Consider the following 19834-nt stretch of genomic DNA (forward strand, 5'->3'; position numbering starts at 1 on the left):
TCAAAAAATTATTTTTCAGAACTCACCTATGGGATTCGTTATAACCGATTCCCCATATCCGCCGATTCCCAGAATTTAACCCTAAAATTAAAAAAAAAAAAATTTAAAAACGTAAATTCAAGTTTTACAAACGCAGATTGCATGTGTTACATGATCAAATGATGCATAATTAACAAAAAAAAAGTCACGATAATAAAAAAAAACTTTTCCCTTCAAGCTTGGCAAACTAAAGAATTTTTGCAAGCAAGTGCAGTAATATTTTTACATTAAATGCTTCCGTAGCTGTCTTTATTACTTGAAAAATTGCTTCTTACAATAACATTGAAAAAGCTGATATTAAAAAAGCAATACTTAAAGTTGGGTAATTAATGGGAAAGGAATTAATTTGATTGTTCGTGTATAACTGATAAGGTCTATTTATTTTAAAGATGGTGTTCTACAAGAATTATATATTATGTATATTGAATTATGTAGGATTGATTAAATTAGGATATTTTGGCGGCATCTTTTGGATTGAGTCAAATCCCAATCCAGTTTTATTTAATCTATTGATATGATCGTTTTTTTAGAAAAAAACTTTGGCGGGCTGCTTTGGGCAAGTTCTACGGGTGATTTAAGTAAATTATTTTATTTTATTTATTTGATTTAGTCTAGTTTTATTAACTTACTTTTTTTTTTCTAGACTATGGTTTTGCAGATTGTTTTCAGAGTGACAAGTTCAGCTGCTTTAGAAATATATAAAAAGTTAGTTTTTTTATTTAATTTTAATTAAAAAAATTTTTTTTAATTTATCTTTCTTTTTTTTATCAAGTCATCAAGTTTGGTAGGATCTTAGAGATTTTTAAATGGGCGCTTGAAGGTAATGGAATATAGAAGAATTTTTTTATTATTTTTTAATTTTAATTATTTTTTTAATTTATCTTTTAGACTTCCGATATGATAAAAAATAAATTTTTGATCACGTTGATGCTGGCGTTGACGATACTGCTACAACTGCTGCTGAGAAATACTTAACGCCATTATTTAATATAAATGATTTTAGTTACGACTGTTGAAAGGTCATCAGCAAATACTAAGTTTCGGGTGGGCTTTCAAAGAATGAAAAAGAACCAAGATTCGTAAGTATTACGAATCTTAGTTTTTTTTAATATTATAGAACAATTTATTAACCGTTCTAACCGTTCTTGTTTTTTTATAGGGGTTTAATGGACTTTTAAAGAACGGAAAAGAACTCTAAGTCAGCAAGTTCAGTAAGATTCTAGATATTTTGGAATGGTCTTCTGAAGATAATATATAGGAGACTTGGCTTTTTTTAAATAGAATATTTTTTTTTAGGAATGTGGACTTTCTGGAATATCGGAAAGTAAATTGGAGAGAGGAGGATTTTTTAACGTTATTTTAAAGAAACGAACTAATGATTCTTTCCTTTTTTTTTAGGAAAAAAGAATCAGTTTGTCAAAGGGATAATTTGGATCTGATCAGGGTCTCGTGATCATACAGTTTATGTAATCCAACCGCTAGCTATAATTAATGTATTTATTGTATGTTTAAAATTACCGTAGTAGCTGTTTCACCTTTAATAAAATTTAATTATATACATATAAATGTTTTAAACTTGAAGTTTTATCATTTTTGGAGTAACTTGAGAATCATTAATATTGTAGTGAAGCTTTCTATTTTCAAATTCAAGGATTTGAACAATTGCTGATTTTCGATTTGCACCATTACCTTCATCTCTTAGAGTTTTCCGAAAAAATTGAGATACTTGTTGATGATTTTTGTTTTCAACTGCCGCACATGAGAAAGATTTTAATCCCCATTTTTTATGCTTCTCCATAAACTCATGAATATGAAAAACAAGAACGTGTATGTATGGTGTAATATCGTTTGGTCTATATAAACCCTGAACAAAATCATCACTATTTGGTACTCCAGTAGATGGTGTAAGAAAAATTTTTAACCACATCTTTGCATTTCTTTTAAATGTTTTGGGATTAGTAGCTGGATTACGTATATCCATATATAAATCATAAAATCCATCCCATAACATTCTAATTGCTCTTGCACGTGTTGGTGGTAAAATTGTGCTAAGATCAAAAAATTGTAATACTTTTAATTTGTCTTGTCCCATGAGCGAAGTAAAACTCCAAGTTTGGCATCCTTTTTCTTGCCAGAAATGAAAATTTACTTTAATTCTATTCATTTCTTTAACAATAATCTCTCTAGCAACATCATTAAAATAACCAGTTTCTTGAATTTCATGTAATACCAGATTCCAAAGTCTATCTGTTATACGTAACATTATATGTAGTTCATCAGGAATCCAATGATCTAATGGTATCATATTAAATAATGGTACTGAATGATGACCATTATATATATTTATACAATCCATTTGTTTTGATATTGACCACTCTTTATTAACATTTGACATTTCTTTTTTTGAGATAAGGCACCATGGGCAAAAAAATAAGCTATTTGCGGAGTTAAACCCTAAGCAAATTGTGAGAAACTTCCAATCAGAGCTAAAATAAAGATTAAATATCCAATTAATTCCTCCAATAATTAATCCTATTTCTGTTAATTCATGTAACTCATTTCGGAATGGGATCATTAACATATCTAACGATTCATAATTTTCTGATCCAGGATATAATACAACAGTATGATGATAGTTTGGATTATGTATATTATCAATATCATCTAAAATCGCAAAAGTAATCATGTCATGTTTAACTTTCTTTCCAACATTTCTACCATCTCCTGAGATTCTTATATTAACAATTGGCTGTTGGGGATTAAGAATATTTCTTTTTACTAAATTTGGTACTATAAATTTCAATATATCTTTTATACTTCTTTGAGCACCTTTACTAATTGAAGTAGTTACTTCATCAATTACTTCTGGATTAAAGATATCAGGAGTTTCGTTAGAATCTGAATCTATATATTGTGGCATTTCAACTATATTAATTTTGATTTTATTGTTCATTTTATTATTAATTTCTTTTCATTTCTCAGCAATAATCCATTCACGTGGTAGTTCCTCTTCAATTGTTGTTAAATCTCTATACGCATCACGCGAAATCTGGCCATTATCAATTGCCATCATCATTGCTTCACTTTTATATTTTTTTACTGCCACATCTTCATCTCCAATTCTTATTTTAAATTTAAAATCATTTACAGAAAATTAAACTTCTTTCAAAAGAGGTTTATCTTCAGGATTATAATATTGTTTGGAAATATTTGTAAAGTCATTAAATACTTGCTTGGTCATAGATTTAGCTCTTTTAGTAAGAATTGAATGAGAAGCTTCATTCACTATTTTTAAAGTACATTTTTTAGGTAGCTTAATACAATACTGATGTACAGATTCCAATGTAATCCAAAAAAAATTACTCCTGAAGTTCGTATATTACTTTCTGGATTGACTTGCTTTAAAATTATATAAAAGTTTTATTTACTAGATCGAAAAATGGTAATATGTAATATTACAATATATACTTACTTTGTGAAATAATGTTGTGACGTCTGAAGAAGATTTACTTGAGACAACTTGATTAGAAAAATTATTTCCAAATGCTATTATATATATAGGTTTATCATTAACATAATTTATTGAACATTGAACTGTACATGCATTTCAATTTCAAGTTGTTTGAATTACATAATTATGTGGAATTAAATATGAATGTGGTTTTTTGGTTTTACATAATATATGTTCTTTAGGATATGTACCTGCTTTCATTATTTTATAATGAAAAGTACGCTTATTATCTTTCCATGTAATATTTAAATCATTAGGATAATTGGAAAATTCTTTTCCATTCATTTTTTTTTTATTTATCAAGTTAAACGTATTGTGTAGTGACAAATAATAAGAGGTGACAAATATGATTTCACTTAAAGATAAAATATAAAAAACGCGTTTTTTCTGTTATGTGATCATGTGACAATTAAACGTCACGTATACAATGTATCTAAATTTGGAAAGTATACATGATAAATTCTATTTATATATTTTTTTTTACTATTTTTTTTTTAATGATGAAATTCAGTCGTCAACGTCGTCAACGGTCAACCTTATTATTCTTTAAAAATTAATTGCCTAATATAAAATAAATTATAACACATACAATTATTAATTAACTTGAATTATTTGGATAACAATGGGTAAATATTAAAAACAATTTTTTTTTGATACTGAACAATACTGAACAATAATTTTTTACTTTGCTCTTTATTATTTCTTATTATTACTTACATTTTTTTAAATAAAAGTATAATTAAGAAAAGAAATGTTCAGGATTTAAAAACAAGCTCTTTCAATACTCTATTTATAGGTATAGTAAATTCTTTTAATGTGAAAATAAAGATTGGAGAAATTTTGTTTTTATTTTAAAAAAATCTCCTTTTTAATTAGATAATGGGCAATTTTAACGAAATACTGGTTATAACCTCTTTAGAAAAAGGTGATTTTTTAAAAATTTATAAAACGTTTAAAAACTTTCTTAGATTTAAGAATAATATTTTTTTAAATTTCACCTTAAAAATATTATTTCATGAATCGGGTATTATGGTCAGTTGGCTAAGCTCTTACATTTTAAGTTTCAATATTTCTATTTGTTTCTTTATCATATTTCTTTATTATCATTAATAAATTTTATAAAATATTGTAAATACCCACATAATACTCTAATGATAACATAATTATTTTATCATTTCAAAACAATTAAAAGATCTATTTTATTCTTTATTAATTGAAACTAAACAATATACACTTGTTTTGTATAAAAATGGATATAAATGAACCCAGCACTACATATATTACCCATCGCATCCTTATCATGCCTGCACTTCCATTCAACTAACATCTCTCCGTATTTGTATTTATTAAGTGACTTTTTGGGTTTTATTATAGAATTGGCCTTTTTTGCAGTAGCTAATGCTAAGGGATTAGTTTCAGTTTTTTGATGTGATACATTATTGTCCGTCAAAACAATGAAAGTTCTCTGATTTTGATTATAATATTTTATTTCCCAATCTGTACTTCCAAATATCTGATTTAACTTCTCCTCTCCCTCTTTTCCACGAAACCAACATTTATAAACACCAGATTTTTTAGAATAAAAATGTATATGATTAGCGAAGATTGCATGAAATTGACTTTCACTACATGGTATAGAAACCAATTTCTTTCCAGCATTTTTGAAACCACTTGGCAATCAATGATGAATAAAGTAAATCAAATCATTCTTGAATAATTTTGTAAGATCCGTTGGCACTACTGGTAACCCCTCTCGAAGAGTATTATATTTACGAATAATGGTATTATGGCGTGTTAGGCCTGCTTTATTTTTGAATATTTTCTGACATTCACTACACTTATACTCATTTGTATTTGTGGTTTGAGTTATGGTTGGAGTTGTAGTTGAAGTTGTAGTTGGAGGTGTGGTTGGAGGTGAAAGATTTTGCATCTTGAGGTCTAAAGTTATTATTCTAAAGGAAAAAATGTTTTTGATGCGAAACTCACTACCAATAAATGTTTGCACATGTGCTACCAACCAGACTGCATGGTCTTGTGTGACTATATATTTCACGTGTTATCTTATTACAACCAAAGTAAATTCTAGTGATATCCATATTTCTTTGTATTGTACAACTGAAATGAAACTTGGAAGAATTAGCAATAAATTTCTAACAAAATGATGGAAAGAAGTAAAAAAAGAAAGAAACTTACCAAAGTTACTTCTTACTACCAAATGAAAGTGAATTAGTCAATTTGAAATAGAACGTCTAACAAAGTGATGAAAACGTTCGCTATACAACTGTCAAAAACTCAGTTTATTGATTAATTAACAAACACTATGTATCTATGTTATTATAGAAATTTGGTTATAATGCAAAATTTGAAATACAGTATTAATAATTTAAGTAAAAAAGGTTTTACAAACTTGGGAATCAGCTTTAAGTGGTAATACATTTTAAATCCACTGAAAATGAATTATATCTCTTACATTTTAACGTAGTAAGATTTTTGACTCTAAAATCTATAGTAATATAGTTAATATAGTGATATAGCAATTTATAAATAAGTTAATTGATGCGTCCTTGGCTATTAAATCCATTTTTCCTTTTTTCTTGACGGCTTGCGCATTCCACTGATTAAAGAAAACAACCTATAAAGCTGTAGTCTAGAAGAAAAGAAAGTAAATTATTAAAAAATCCAAGTAAATTAAATCAAATAAATCAAAAAAAACATTGAGTACCAACCCGATGAAGTCACTCCCTTATTCCATATATGTGGCGCTACCCTAAGACGTCCTATTAACAAACTGGATGACAAAGTTGCGAAACTTTATTGATGATTTAGGCCTGCAATAACCGTTTCAACAGGAATTCTTCTGGTAATATCTGTTAGTCAACAGGATTATGTTCACGTTCTCGTTCAAAATCACAGTGATCTCAACTCCTATAGACATCCCAACACTTCCTATATATCTGTTACTGGTCAACATCCTATTCAAGAAAATGAAATTACTAATTCCAACCAATCTGAAGTTCCCTTCCCAACAAGTGGTCTTGTTCTTTTAATCGAAGATATTCAGATTGCCGAACTCATTGCTATTTTGGTTTCGCGTTTAGATAATCATGAAGTCAGGCTTAAACAAATTGAGAAAAAATTAGATCCTGATGCTTCATCTCGCGACCTCACTCATGCCGAAATTGAATGAGGATGTGATGAAGACTTTATAGATAACATCTCTGAATCAGACTGCCTCCAGTCCTTCCCTTCCATCACCCCTCAAATATTCTTTCCTCCCGCTTCCCAGTTTCTTCCTGTGGTAAAATTAACAATACTCCTACCATATAATACTGGGACAAACCTGACTCTTTCCAAACAGATATGAACAGAATTCTTGATAACTAGGAACGACATTTTCTTAAAAAAAAAGACTTTGGATTTGGATCATATCAATAGATTAAATAAGCTGGATTAAAATTTGACTCAATCTGAATGAAAGATGCCACCAAATAACCTTTGATTCTTTAATTTACCACGTCATAATCAATCCTACATAATTAGATCATTTTCAAAGCTTTAAGAGTCCGTTTCCTACAAAATATAAAAAATAAATGTTTAATAAAGTTTCTAAAAGCAAATTTAAAACTTTTTGAAACTTAACTTTCAAGACGAGTCTTAAATAAGATTCCATGTTCCTGATTTCTAACAAATAAAAAAAAATCCAAAAACCTTTTTTTAAAAAATTGAAATTTAAAAAACCGAAAAAAAAATAAAAAATAATTAAAAACTGAAAAAAATATTATTATTAAAAAATTTGGTTTAATAAAACTGAAAAAAGTATATTTTAAAAATTAAAAAAATAAAAAAATTCGGTTTAAAAAAACCAAAAAATTGATCGCTGAGAAGTCAAGTTAATGATTTATTTTTTATCAAAAAAAAATTTTGTTAAAAAAAGAGATTGATAAAAAAAAAATCAGTAGGACAAAATTACTAGCAGGTTAAACATAAAAGGTAATATTAAATAGCATGCTTACCATTTATGATAAGCTTAAATCTGCTATTTTTAGAGACCCGACCACTTGGATGACCTGATTATAATTAATTTATTTGATTTGGATTAACCTGTTTATAGTTAACTGTTAAAACCCAAAATTTTTTCTTTTTTAATTTTAATTTTTTTCTTTTTTAAAAATTTTTCATTTTTTTTCCTCTTTCTTTTTCGGTTTGGTTTTTTTTTCCAAACTGAAAATTATTATTATTTTTTTTTTATTAATAATCCTATTGTTACAGACTTACAGTCTTTTAAGACCCATTTTTTTATATTATTTTTTTTTGGTCTTTTTTTTCTAGACTGAATTATTGATTTTTTTTTTGAATGTTTTTTTTCGGTCTTTTTGGACTGAATTATTGTCCTTTTTTTTCAGAATTTTTTTCGGTACATATTTTTTTTTTGATTCCTTTTTTTTCATATCTGCGGATCTGCAGTATTTGTACCACAAAACCACCTGATCATGATGTAAATAATCCTCTCAAAACCACCAACAAAGCAAAAGGTAAAACCCATTATTCATGTCAAAAACCCATTATACCGTTCAAGTAAAAAATAATTATCGCTGGACATAAAGTTTAATTACAGACTATTTCTATTGCATATTCAGTTTTCACTTGTTTTTAAAAACATAAAAAACTTATAAACTACATAAATAGCAACCATGCCATCAGCAACGCTTTCTTGCACTCAATTACCAAATAATTTTTTCTGTTCTACTTGTAGAAAAGGGTTCAAAAATTCAAAAGGTTTGACGAGACATAAGATAATTGTATGAAAATATAATCAAAATCAAGAACTTGACTAGTTACCATTTAATATTGTAGCAGAATTCAAACAGGTCTTAGTCTCGGAAATACATAAAAAATTATCTTTGAACTTTAGAAGTACGGGGAAGAAAACAATTTCTATACCATGCCCAGAGAGCCTTTTTTTTCTATCTTCACCGGTAATATTCACTATTATTTATTTTTTTTTGTTTTAATTTGTTTTATTTCAATTAACTCTTTTGCTTTTTAGACGGCTAATTTCTAAGAAGTAGATTTCGATTTAGACAGCCTGAACTCGTGGAAATTTTCTTTTCGGCAAGTAGAAAATTCTTTCTCATTTTTTTTTACATTAACGACCATTACTAACTGTTCATCTTACTTTTAGGCCGGACATTACAAGGCATTACATTAAAGCATGGCAGTTACATATAGAATACAGAAAAAAATTTTTGATTTTAATTTGACAAACGTTACTATCTGTTCATTGTTTTTTAGGTGGTTTTTCAAGTTTCTGGATATGGAAGCCGTCAAGTAAAAAAAAAAATATTTTTTTTTTCAACTTTCTTTTATTTAGTTTTAACGATTATTTATACTAATTGTTCATTTCTCTTTTTCTTTAGACGCGGGAAATCTCGGTGAGAAATTGTCGAGCTTGGATACGCGAATTTCAAGAGGCAATTCACGCATTAAAGTGTAGTGATACTCCAAATGATCCTAACAGGTCACCCACATACTTGCAATTTTTTTTTCTTTCTTATTTTTCTATTCTCTTTATTGATGTAATTGATTTTTATTCTAAAGATCTATGTATTTTTTTTTCATTAATTTGAAAACTAGACAACGTATACTTGTTTGTGCCCAGCACCAAATATATTACCCATCGCATCTTTATCACGTTTCCATTCAATTACCATCTCTCCTTATTTGTATTTGCTAAATGACTTCTTTGGTTTTACTGTAGAATTAGCCTTTTGGATGGTAGATAATGCTAAAGGATTAGTTTCAACATGTGATTGTCTGTTAAGAAACAAAGGTTATCTGGTTCTGATTGTAATATTTTACCTTTGCAAATTTTTAGCATCTTGTACTTTCTTATAATAATAATAAAAAACGTGCAATAATCCCAAATAATTATTTTAAAGGAAAGCCAGTTTTCTTTAAATTGTCTATTTGTCAATATCTTTGAGGTTAAGGCATTTTTGGAGAATGGTTGTACAATATGGAAAAGGGTTTTTATGTTTCTACTATTAAAAATTGTGGAAAGATTATGGGTAAGACAAGCTTATCCCTATAGGCAAAAATAATCATATTGGTTAAAATGCCAAAAGACCCACCACATTATTTACCAATATGTTGTCATTAATAAAAAAGACATAAGACAATCTTAATGTAATTCAAATAGAAAAAAAAATTCAAAAGGTCCCACATTTGTTTTCAAGTCGTCTTTTTAATTTTTATGAGGAAGGAAGTAACCCTTTTAAAAAAAAATATTATTTTCATTCAAAACAGTAAAAGAGAACAAAAAGAAATGATAATTTAAGAAATAAAATAACGTTAATGTCGTCTATATAGCAAAAAAATGCTAGGCCGGGAAAAACTAGGAGAGATCTGGTACAAGACGATATTTTATAATGTGCAGCATATCCGCCGATTTTGCCAATCATCAATTATGTGGCGCAGTACTGATTAAAATTGATCAAAATCTGTTTCTACGTAAGAAAAAATGTCAAAAATATATAAAAAAAACTTTAAGAACTCTCCCAAAATATTTACCTCTTTAACCCGAAGCCAGTAAAAGGAGTTTCTAGAAAAAAAGGGAAAAAAATATTATAAAGTTAGTTTATAGAAAACTTTACAAAAATCCAGAATATTTAATGATTTAACAAAAAAAAATTAACTGAAAAATAATTAATAATAAATATCAAATAGATTACACAGTAATTAAACAGCTAATCAATACATAATTTAATTTCACTAAATCATCATTATTAATATTTAGAGTTATTTATTTATTGAAAGATTTTTTGAATAATTTTGCTTTCTAAATAAATTTTTTTTATAAACTATAAAAAAAAAAATAAAAAAAACAGTTCCAAGTTGTGTCTAATGTAAAATAATTACTAATATACTTGCAAAATTTCTCAACTTACTTGATGTAAAAACTGGTTGAAAAGTTGATGGGGGAGTTGATGGGGAGTTTAATAGGGAGTTTACGAAAGAAAAAAATTTTTTTAACGCAACTTTTTGTTGAAGTAATTTCTTAATATCTGTCATATGATCATGTAGCACAAGTGTGATTATTTTTGTGAAACTTAATTACCTAATTTTTATTAAATTATTGTCAAATTCCTTAATTTAGACAAATTTTGTTAATTCTGCAGATCGGCGGATATGCTATAATTGTATATTAAAAAAAAAGAGTTTCGAAAAATTTTTTCAAAACTCACCTATGGGATTCGTTGTAACCGATTCCCTATAATAGTGTATTAGAAAAAAAACGTTAAAAACATTTTTTAATAGTTTCGAAAAAGAATTTTTCGAAACTAACCTATGGGATTCGTTATAACCGATTCCCTACAATTGAATAATAAAAAAAAATGAGTTTCGAAAAATTATTTTTCAAAACTCACCTATGGGATTCATTATAACCGATTCCCTATAATTGAATATTAAAAAAAAGTGAGTTTCGAAAAATTATTTTTCGAAACTCACCTATGGGATTCGTTGTAACCGATTCCTTATAATTAAATATTAAAAAAAAGTGAGTTTCAAAAAATTATTTTTCGAAACTCACCTATGGGATTCGTTATAACCGATTCCCTACAATTGAATATTAAAAAAAAAGTGAGTTTCAAAAAATTATTTTTCGAAACTCACCTATGGGATTCGTTATAACCGATTCCCTACAATAAAATGTTAAAAAAAAATGTTAAAAATCATTTATTAATATCTTCAAATAAATGGTTTTTTCAGTTTAATAAAGTTTCGAAAGTAAAATGTTTGAAACTTTTGTGGGATTCCGGTATCCAAATCGGAACCAATTTCCTAAAAAAAAAATTTTTTTAAAAGTTTCAAAAGTAAATGTTTGAAAAAAAATGTTAAAGATAGTATGAAATAGTTTAAACTTTTTTTTAAGTTTCAAAAGTAAATGTTCGAAAAAAATGTTAGTGTAAATTTCAATAGTATAAAATAGTTTAATTTTAGTTAAAGAAAAATAGTTTATCAATAGTCTAATTGAAACAATAGAAATCAATCGGTAAATTTAAACTGAACGATAATTATTAATCGGGTATTAACCTGATTGATACCCGATTGAAGTGTACACCAATTTCTAACTATTGAATAAATCAGATGACCGATCAAAAAAAAAGTTACCAATCGGGTAGGTACTTAATTGGTCAGCGTTTTACCTGTGTTGTATATGAGAGAATTCCAACCAGCAAATAGAAGGTGATGTATATGACCTAAAAGGAAGAAAAATTTTTAAGCATAATGAAACAGTGGTCAGTTGCTTTAGAAAAAACAAGACAATATATAAATCAATTGTTAAAGAAGGAAATAGGGTAATTTGGAAGGTATATAATAATATCAAATTGTATAAATATAAATATAATACTTCCTTTTGTTTAGAGGGTAGTGAAAGCATTTACTAAAACCATGTGATTATGATGATCCTATATAATCTGATAGCTATTATGGGAGGATATAGATGAATTTCATAGGGTGATGGTAGGACATGGGAGTAATCTTATGGATGGGGGACCGGTTTGGAGTTTTAAACTAATTAATTATACATGTAACAGAACTTTCTGTATTTTATATAATTAATAAACTCACAAATTGCACTACTTTACAAAAAAAAAAATAATAAATATAATAAATAATACCTAAATAAATATAAAATGCGCTCTCCTATATCTCCTGATAGATATAATAAAGCAAATACAACTAAATAAATATAAAAATGCATTTTATAACTCTCCTAATAGATATAATAAACAAGCATATGGGCTGATTTGTCTTTTTTTTGTTTTTTTTTTGTTTTTTTTATTAGCGATAAATGTTAAAGATCAATACATATGGGAAGTCTAATGACTTATACATAGGAAGGCAGGCAATATGGTGAACTAAAACGAATACTATCCAACTAGTTTCTATATAAGTTCTAATTAATACCTACACTCACAGGTCGAAAAGTGAAAAATCAGGCATCAATCAGTCACCAATCGGTTACCAATCAGGTACCTGATTGGTGACCGATTGGTGCCTGATTGGCATTTTCGCCAAATACCGTCACCAATCAGGCAGTTTGCTAACATTTGATTCAGTGATTAGAAAAAGATGAAATATAGCTCATTGGAATTGTCTCAACAAGACGAATCTAATGGTAGTAAAATCGCATCTCTAGAATTAATAGTTAATAAAAAATTAAGTAAAATATAAAAATAAAACATTACTTGATGAGAAATTAAGTAAAATATAAAAATAAAAATGTTTTATTTTTATATTTTACTTAATTTTTTATTAACTATTAATTCTAGAGATGCGATTTTACTACCATTAGATTCGTCTTGTTGAGATGATTCCAATAAGCTATATTTCATCTTTTTCTAATCACTGGATTAAAAGTTAGCAAACTGCCTGATTGGTGACGGTATTTGGCGAAAATGCCAATCAGGCACCGATTGGTGCCTGATTTTTCACTTTTCGACCTGTGACTATAGTGTTATAATCCTCAATTTGGGAAAATGACCTATTTCTTTCGCCCTAAAAACCTGACTAGGATAAAATTAGTTTTTTATTTATCGCACCAAGTAAAATGAAATAATAAATTTGTGAAATCTAAATTAATCTAAACTAAATTAATTTACGCAAAACATCTATAATTTCTGCTAAGATCTTTGATCTCGATGCTTTACGGGACTTGTCTTTTTTATCCTTTTTGGATTTTTTATCAGACTTTGTCTCTTGTAGTTTCTTCTTGGAATTCTTCAAAGAATTCTGCTATTTTTTCTGGATCTGTTGACTTCTTGAAGTTCTTTAGTTCTTGTTGGTATTATTACCTTATGACCTTGTTAGTTGCTTTGGAGGTACGTGTCGATTCCAAGACAGGTGCACTTGTTTCCAAGTATATTGATTATCTAATGCTGTTTGCATATCAACCCACTTTTCAAAATAACCAATAAACTTACGATTCCCTTAGCTGTTTGTATAATTTTAAAACTTTTCAAACCTTTTACGGCAGAAAGGAATGAATGTGGGCAGCTATCTTTCCATAAAGCTGCTAACGTCATAGAATTTGGAATGTTTCTAATCATAGCTTAGAACTTCTCGCGTTGTTTTCTTTCTTTGAGAGTCCACTTAGCTGGAAACCACCGTACAGGTATCCCCTAAATCTGTAGTCCACATAGGGTTTTCATTAACTTCGAATTGGGCTAGACGAAAGGTACTCAATTCTATTGACAAACGAACTGTCTGATATTTTCTTTGTCGTTTTGTTTGCATACTAATAGTTTTTCCCCATAGAGTTAATTGTTTTAGAATTTCCTCTGGCGTCCAGGATACCGAAATATCATATACTAAAATGTCTCTGACTCGCAATGTATCCTCATTGGTTGGTATATGACCTGTAATAGCTTGTTAAACTAAATGTTTATTCAACTTTTTCTTTTTATTCGAAGATTTTGTCAAATCCGCTATGATGTTCTGTAATTGAAGAATTGCCTGCAGCAAGGTCGTATTTTCAATCTGTTTTATAACTGGTATATCCATGACGATTTCCATTTTTGATGATTGATCAACATTTGGGCTGTTATCAAGATTAATTCCAGATTTGATCATCTTCATTGGATCTACAATTGGTTGGTCAATTGAGATCATCTCATCAGCGGCTTTCTCCATCAGTTCATTAATTGTTTGATCTAATAGATCATCAGAATCACTCCCATATTGGTAAGTAAAATCTGAATCAGAATCATGGCGTTGGGCTTTTTTCTTTTTTTTCTTATCTTTTTAGACCTGTGTTTTATTTCTGTCTTAGATTTTTCCTTTTCAGGAGATCGCTCTGAATAATGCTTTTTTGCTTTTTGGATCTCTTCTATTTTTTGTTATTTCAAATCCATAGAAGTCACATGTTCTGCTATTGATGTTGCCAACATATTTCTTCTATCAGCCGTTGAACACTCTGCTGCGACATAACCCTTTACGGCAAAATATATAGCAGTGTGTAAAAAAAAGCAAAACTTTCTGGAGTCATTTGATAACGAGAGGCCCTTAGTTCCCAACTATTTATGTCTTTGTCTGTTAAAACTGAAATTATTCTGTAGTACATTACGTTGAACTTCTATATCTCTTCCGGTAAAAAACTGAGCGGCAAGACCTTCACTAAAATTTAAGTAATTTATATATGTGGTTTGTAAAAAAATTTGTTGTTCTGTGCCTTCAATAAGGGGTGTGCCAGAAATCAGCTGATTTGATATGGGGTGGGGGAGTCAGTCTCAAAATCAGGTTGATATGGTCACGTGAAAATTATTTATAATTTTATTGGTTGATTTTTTTTTACTAATAAACGTGTTTTTATACAATACATATATCACCTGACAATATCGAAGTAAATTTGTGTAGCAGTTATTGATTTTATTTGTTAAAAATTCACATTTCTTTAAAATTTTTATTTAATTACTTTCAAAGAAAAATTTTAAAAAAGTCTTATTATTATTAGTTAAAGAAACCCAAGTTTATTAGATGTATTAACCCGTTCCTATTAAAAAAAAGAATAGAAAACGGTTAGTAACCGTTCAAATGAGAAAAAATAAGGAAAACCTGAATTCTACCTTAAAGAAAGTGTAAAAAAACTCATACCAATTGATCCTATTAAAAAAAAACAAAAAGGAATGATTAAATACTGTTTTTAAAAGAGAAAAACGTAAAAAATTCTAATGAAAGCGTAGAAAACATACCCGTTCCTATTTAAAAAGAAAAGAAAAAGGTATAGTTAAATACAATTCCTAAAGAAATAAAAAATAAAAAATAAAAAAAAATCTTCAAAACTTACCACAAAAAAGCCTTAAAAAAAGAAGAGAAGTACCTTTGTAATAGTAAACTTATCAAATGCCTTTATCCAAGAAAAATCTAATTCTACTTTTCCCAAAAAGTTACTTGCTTTGAATTAGCTGACGGTTTTATATTATGTTGGCTTTCGTTTGACAGAAAGTTTCTCAACTCCATGGAAAATCGTAGAAAATCATCGGCATATTAGTTTTAGTAATACTAATTTTGTATCACAAAGTTTTATGTAACGTATTATGTATCACTTAAATAGAGTTCAAAAACCACTACAAAAAAAGTAACGAAACATTTTTTTTTATTTATTAATTATTATAAAGAAATTTTCAAAGACAAGATAACGAAGTTAATATTCTACCACTCTTCATCAGAATGTATTTCGCGAAAATCTCTTGTAATTTCTTGTCTTTGAATAATTATGTCTTCTGCAACATTGAAATTTTGAATTAACAGAATAGTTACACATTCCAATTCTGTTTTGTTAATTCTTTTATAATTTTTTTTTAATGGCTTATAATTTTGAGGGTGGTATCTAGAGTGCATACTACACTTATGCTCACTTATAAATTTAAGAGTTGGAAAGTATTTGCCACATATATTACAACATAGCCGCTAGTGTAACTCTTGTGAAATTGAAGGGCAAGAACGATCGTATGGTAAGATCTTAAGTCTATCATGATATTGAAGGGCGTGAATTGGATTAATAAAATGACCATCTTTTTCTTTTGTAACTGGAGGGAGAAATCTATCATTTTCATTCAAGAGTATTGTTGCATTCGAAGCTCTGTATTCACTACAACACTCACGATTTTTACATTTTTTTATATCTAGTGAATAGCGGCAAATTTGTGTGTGATTTTCTATCCACTTTTACGATATTGAAGAATCAGATTCATCAAATGGACTTATCTCCTGGTCAATATATTCCAGGGCTTTCTATATATATCATTTCTTTTCTATATATCACACAGTTTTTTACCTGAAAATTCAAAGTTTTGTCATACTAATTCTTCATCCACTACGTTTTCTTGACTATTTAGATGTGATCTGAACTCGTCTACAGGTAAAGTAATACCTGCAAGTTTTCCAGACAAAGAAGCCATACTTCGTTCTACTGGATTATACGCACTTTGACCTGGAGCATGAGTACGAATAGTTAAGTAATCCAAGTTGAGATCACGAAAAAAATAAGCATATTGAATAATATTTTTCATATGCTTTGGATTTTCATCAGGTCCGCCATCAACAAGAAGAACCCAAATAGGTCTAACTTGATTATCTTTTTTTATTATAGAAGAAAACTTTTCATTGGATACAATACTTTTTAAATCTGCCATGTGGGTTTATGACGATATTCCAATAAAATATTCTGGCCTAATGAATATAGAAAGCTGTTCAGTTCGGAGTGTATTACTTGAATTAGTTGGATCAATGATTAGATAAACAGAAGGTATAAGCTTCATTTTTGAACCAACTGGAAAGTCATGATCTTCAACAGTTACTAGTTCATTAATAGTTTGAATTGTTTTAAATGTACGACCAACTGCAGGTGTTCCTAATCCAACTTTCGCCTTGTCATCTTGAGAAACAATAATTGCTTCATCTGCAAAGACTTCAGCAAACATTTTTGCAGCTTTAACAGAAGCTAGACAATAATGTTAATTAATGTGAGATTTCATTTCTGTTCTCGCTACGGAAGCAAGACCAACTTGTGCTGGATGATAATGACGACGTGTAGCAAAAGTATTTTGATGACGGGATTGGAGATAAGTTGATAAACATTGATGAGATAAGTATGTGTTGTATTTTTCTTCTAAAGTTTCACGTAGATGCTTTACCGTTCTTACTTTAATGATTACTTTTCTACGTTTTGCATGAGCAACTCCAAATTCAATACTATCATGAATTTTATCCCATAAATCTGGGTCTTTCATAGCTGCAGATGGTCTTCCCGCCCCTATAAAAAATATGTATACGGTTTTTATACTGTATATACGTATTTTTGATACAGTTCGCATTTTTACATACGGCATATCAGTATAATGTATACTGTTCGCAAAATGTGTTTAGTAAAAAATACAATAAAGTATACGGTAAACATACTGTGTGATACGGTATATTAAATTCATACGTCTATAACGTATATCATTTCTACTGTATATCAGTATTTTGTATACAGTTCACAAAAATATTGTAAATAAAGGATACGGTATATGTATTATTCTACAGTATATTAAAATTCATACGTTTATAACATATTTTCTACAGATATACACAGGTCAAATAAATAAAAATCAGATTTTTGCCCTTTTTAATATGGCTGTCTGATTTTTTGGCAATTTTAATATAATATTTCCGATTTTAATAAATATTTCTAATTTTAATATAATATTTCTGATTTTTAACATGAAATTGCCGATTTTGGTTATTTGTAATAGGATTTTTCGATTTTAATATAAAATTTCTGATTTTAATATATAACATGTGATTATGTATTACGGTTTAATATTTATTTATTAACTTAGATTTTTTTTTTATTTCAGTTATAATTATTTTTTTGCCTCAAAAACTTTACTAAAATACTTTTTAAATACTTTATAAAATAGAATTAAAATATTTTTTTTCTTAAATATAAATACATTTAAATTAAGTAACTCATAATTTAAAATATAAACAAATATTATACATATATTTCAAAGTATGGTTTGAGCATTTTGGCTGAAGTAAATCTTATTCTTTTAATTAAAAGTAGTTTAGTAAGTTTAAAACTGTTAAGAATATAAAAGTATAGTTTATATTTTTGGAATTATTTACATTTTTTATATAATACAGTAGTATTAAGTTACAAATTTTTTTACCTTCGAAGCGTATTTTGAGATCTTTAGCCAAAGTAAATCAACTTCTTATATTAATTGTAAGTTGTTCGGCAAGTTAAAATCTACTTGGATATTAATTTTCACGAAGGTACAGTTAATACTTGATGAGTTATTCACAATTTTCACAACAGTACTCATTCATGAATTTTATTTTTTTCATTTTGTCACTTCAGAGCGTATTATGAGCACTTTATCCAAAGTAAACCAACTTCTTATATTAATTGAATGTTGTTTAGCATGTCAAAATCTACTTGAATATTAATTTTCACGAAGGTACAGTTAATACTTGATGAGTTATTCACGATTTTCACAATGGTACTCATTTACGAATTTTATTTTTTTCTGTTTTGTCACTTCAGAGCGTATTTTGAGCACTTTAGTCAAAGTAAATCGACTTCTTTTATTAATTGAAAGTTGTTTAGCATGTCAAAATCTACTTGAATATTAATTTTCACGAAGGAACAGTTAATACTTGATGAGTTATTCACGATTTTCACAATGGTACTCATTTACGAATTTTATTTTTTTCCGTTTTGTCACTTCAGAGCGTCTTTTGAGCACTTTAGTCAAAGTAAATCGACTTCATTTATTAATTGAATGTTGTTTAGCATGTCAAAATCTACTTGAATATTAATTTTCACGAAGGTACAGTTAATACTTGATGAATTATTCACGATTTTCACAATGGTACTCATTTACGAATTTTATTTTTTTCCGTTTTGTCACATCAGAGCGTATTTTGAGCACTTTAGTCAAAGCAAATCGACTTCTTTTATTAATTAAAAGTTGTTCAGCAGGTCACAATCTACTTGGATATTAATTTTCACGAAGGAACAGTTAATACTTGATGAGTTATTCACGATTTTCACAATGGTACTCATTTACGAATTTTATTTTTTTCCGTTTTGTCACATCAGAGCATATTTTGAGCACTTTAGTCAAATTAAATCAACTTCTTTTATTAATTGAAAGTTGTTCAGCAGGTCGCAATTTACTTGGATATTAATTTTTATGAAGGTACAGTTATTACTTGATGAGTTATTCACGATTTTCACAATGATATTTATTTACGAATTTTATTTTTTCTATTTTGTTACTTCAGAGCGTATTTTGAGCACTTTAGCCAAAGTAAATTGACTTCTTTTATTAATTAAAAATAGTTCAGCAGCTTAGAATCTACTTGAATATTTATTTTAATGAAGGCACAGTTAATATTTGTGGAGTTATTAATTTTTTATAATTGTGCGTATTACATTGAATTACAAGTAAATTTATATTCTTAATGTATTTTGTTTAAAATTTAATTATTTAAGATTAGTTTTTTATTTAATATTGCTTAATAAAATATTTTTTAAAATTTAATTCAATATTACAATATAATTTTTTATAAAAATATATATTTCATAATGTATATACAATTTTTTTGTATAGTGAAAAAACTGAAAAATGTGGTTAAGAATTGGTAATACAGCTGTAAAAAGTCACAAATCGGACAAATATAGCTAAAATCAGCAGTCTGATTTGAATATGCAATTTAAAAATTGGC

General features: G+C 27.8%; 3 protein-coding genes across 3 annotated transcripts; all 3 read right to left on the reverse strand.

Moving 5' to 3' along the window:
• Positions 1-1609: 1609 nt before the first annotated feature.
• Positions 1610-2959, reverse strand: OCT59_017049 (uncharacterized protein; the record flags this gene model as incomplete). The annotated part of the gene is made up of 1 exon (XM_025310670.2): positions 1610-2959. The coding sequence occupies one exon, from the start codon at positions 2957-2959 to the stop codon at positions 1610-1612; it is 1350 nt and encodes a 449-aa protein (XP_025180055.2).
• A 51-nt stretch (positions 2960-3010) lies between these two features.
• OCT59_017050 (uncharacterized protein) lies at positions 3011-3835 on the reverse strand (the record flags this gene model as incomplete). The annotated part of the gene is made up of 4 exons (XM_066146103.1): positions 3011-3161; positions 3374-3438; positions 3512-3585; positions 3742-3835. 4 exons carry the CDS (start codon positions 3833-3835, stop codon positions 3011-3013), a joined length of 384 nt encoding a protein of 127 aa, XP_066003828.1.
• A 10152-nt stretch (positions 3836-13987) lies between these two features.
• OCT59_017051 (uncharacterized protein) lies at positions 13988-14248 on the reverse strand (the record flags this gene model as incomplete). Its single annotated transcript, XM_066146104.1, has 1 exon — positions 13988-14248. The coding sequence occupies one exon, from the start codon at positions 14246-14248 to the stop codon at positions 13988-13990; it is 261 nt and encodes an 86-aa protein (XP_066003829.1).
• Between the last annotated feature and the right edge of the window lie 5586 nt (positions 14249-19834).

Source organism: Rhizophagus irregularis, chromosome 25 (assembly GCF_026210795.1).
Source record: "Rhizophagus irregularis chromosome 25, complete sequence".
NCBI classification, from domain to species: Eukaryota; Fungi; Glomeromycota; class Glomeromycetes; order Glomerales; family Glomeraceae; genus Rhizophagus; species Rhizophagus irregularis.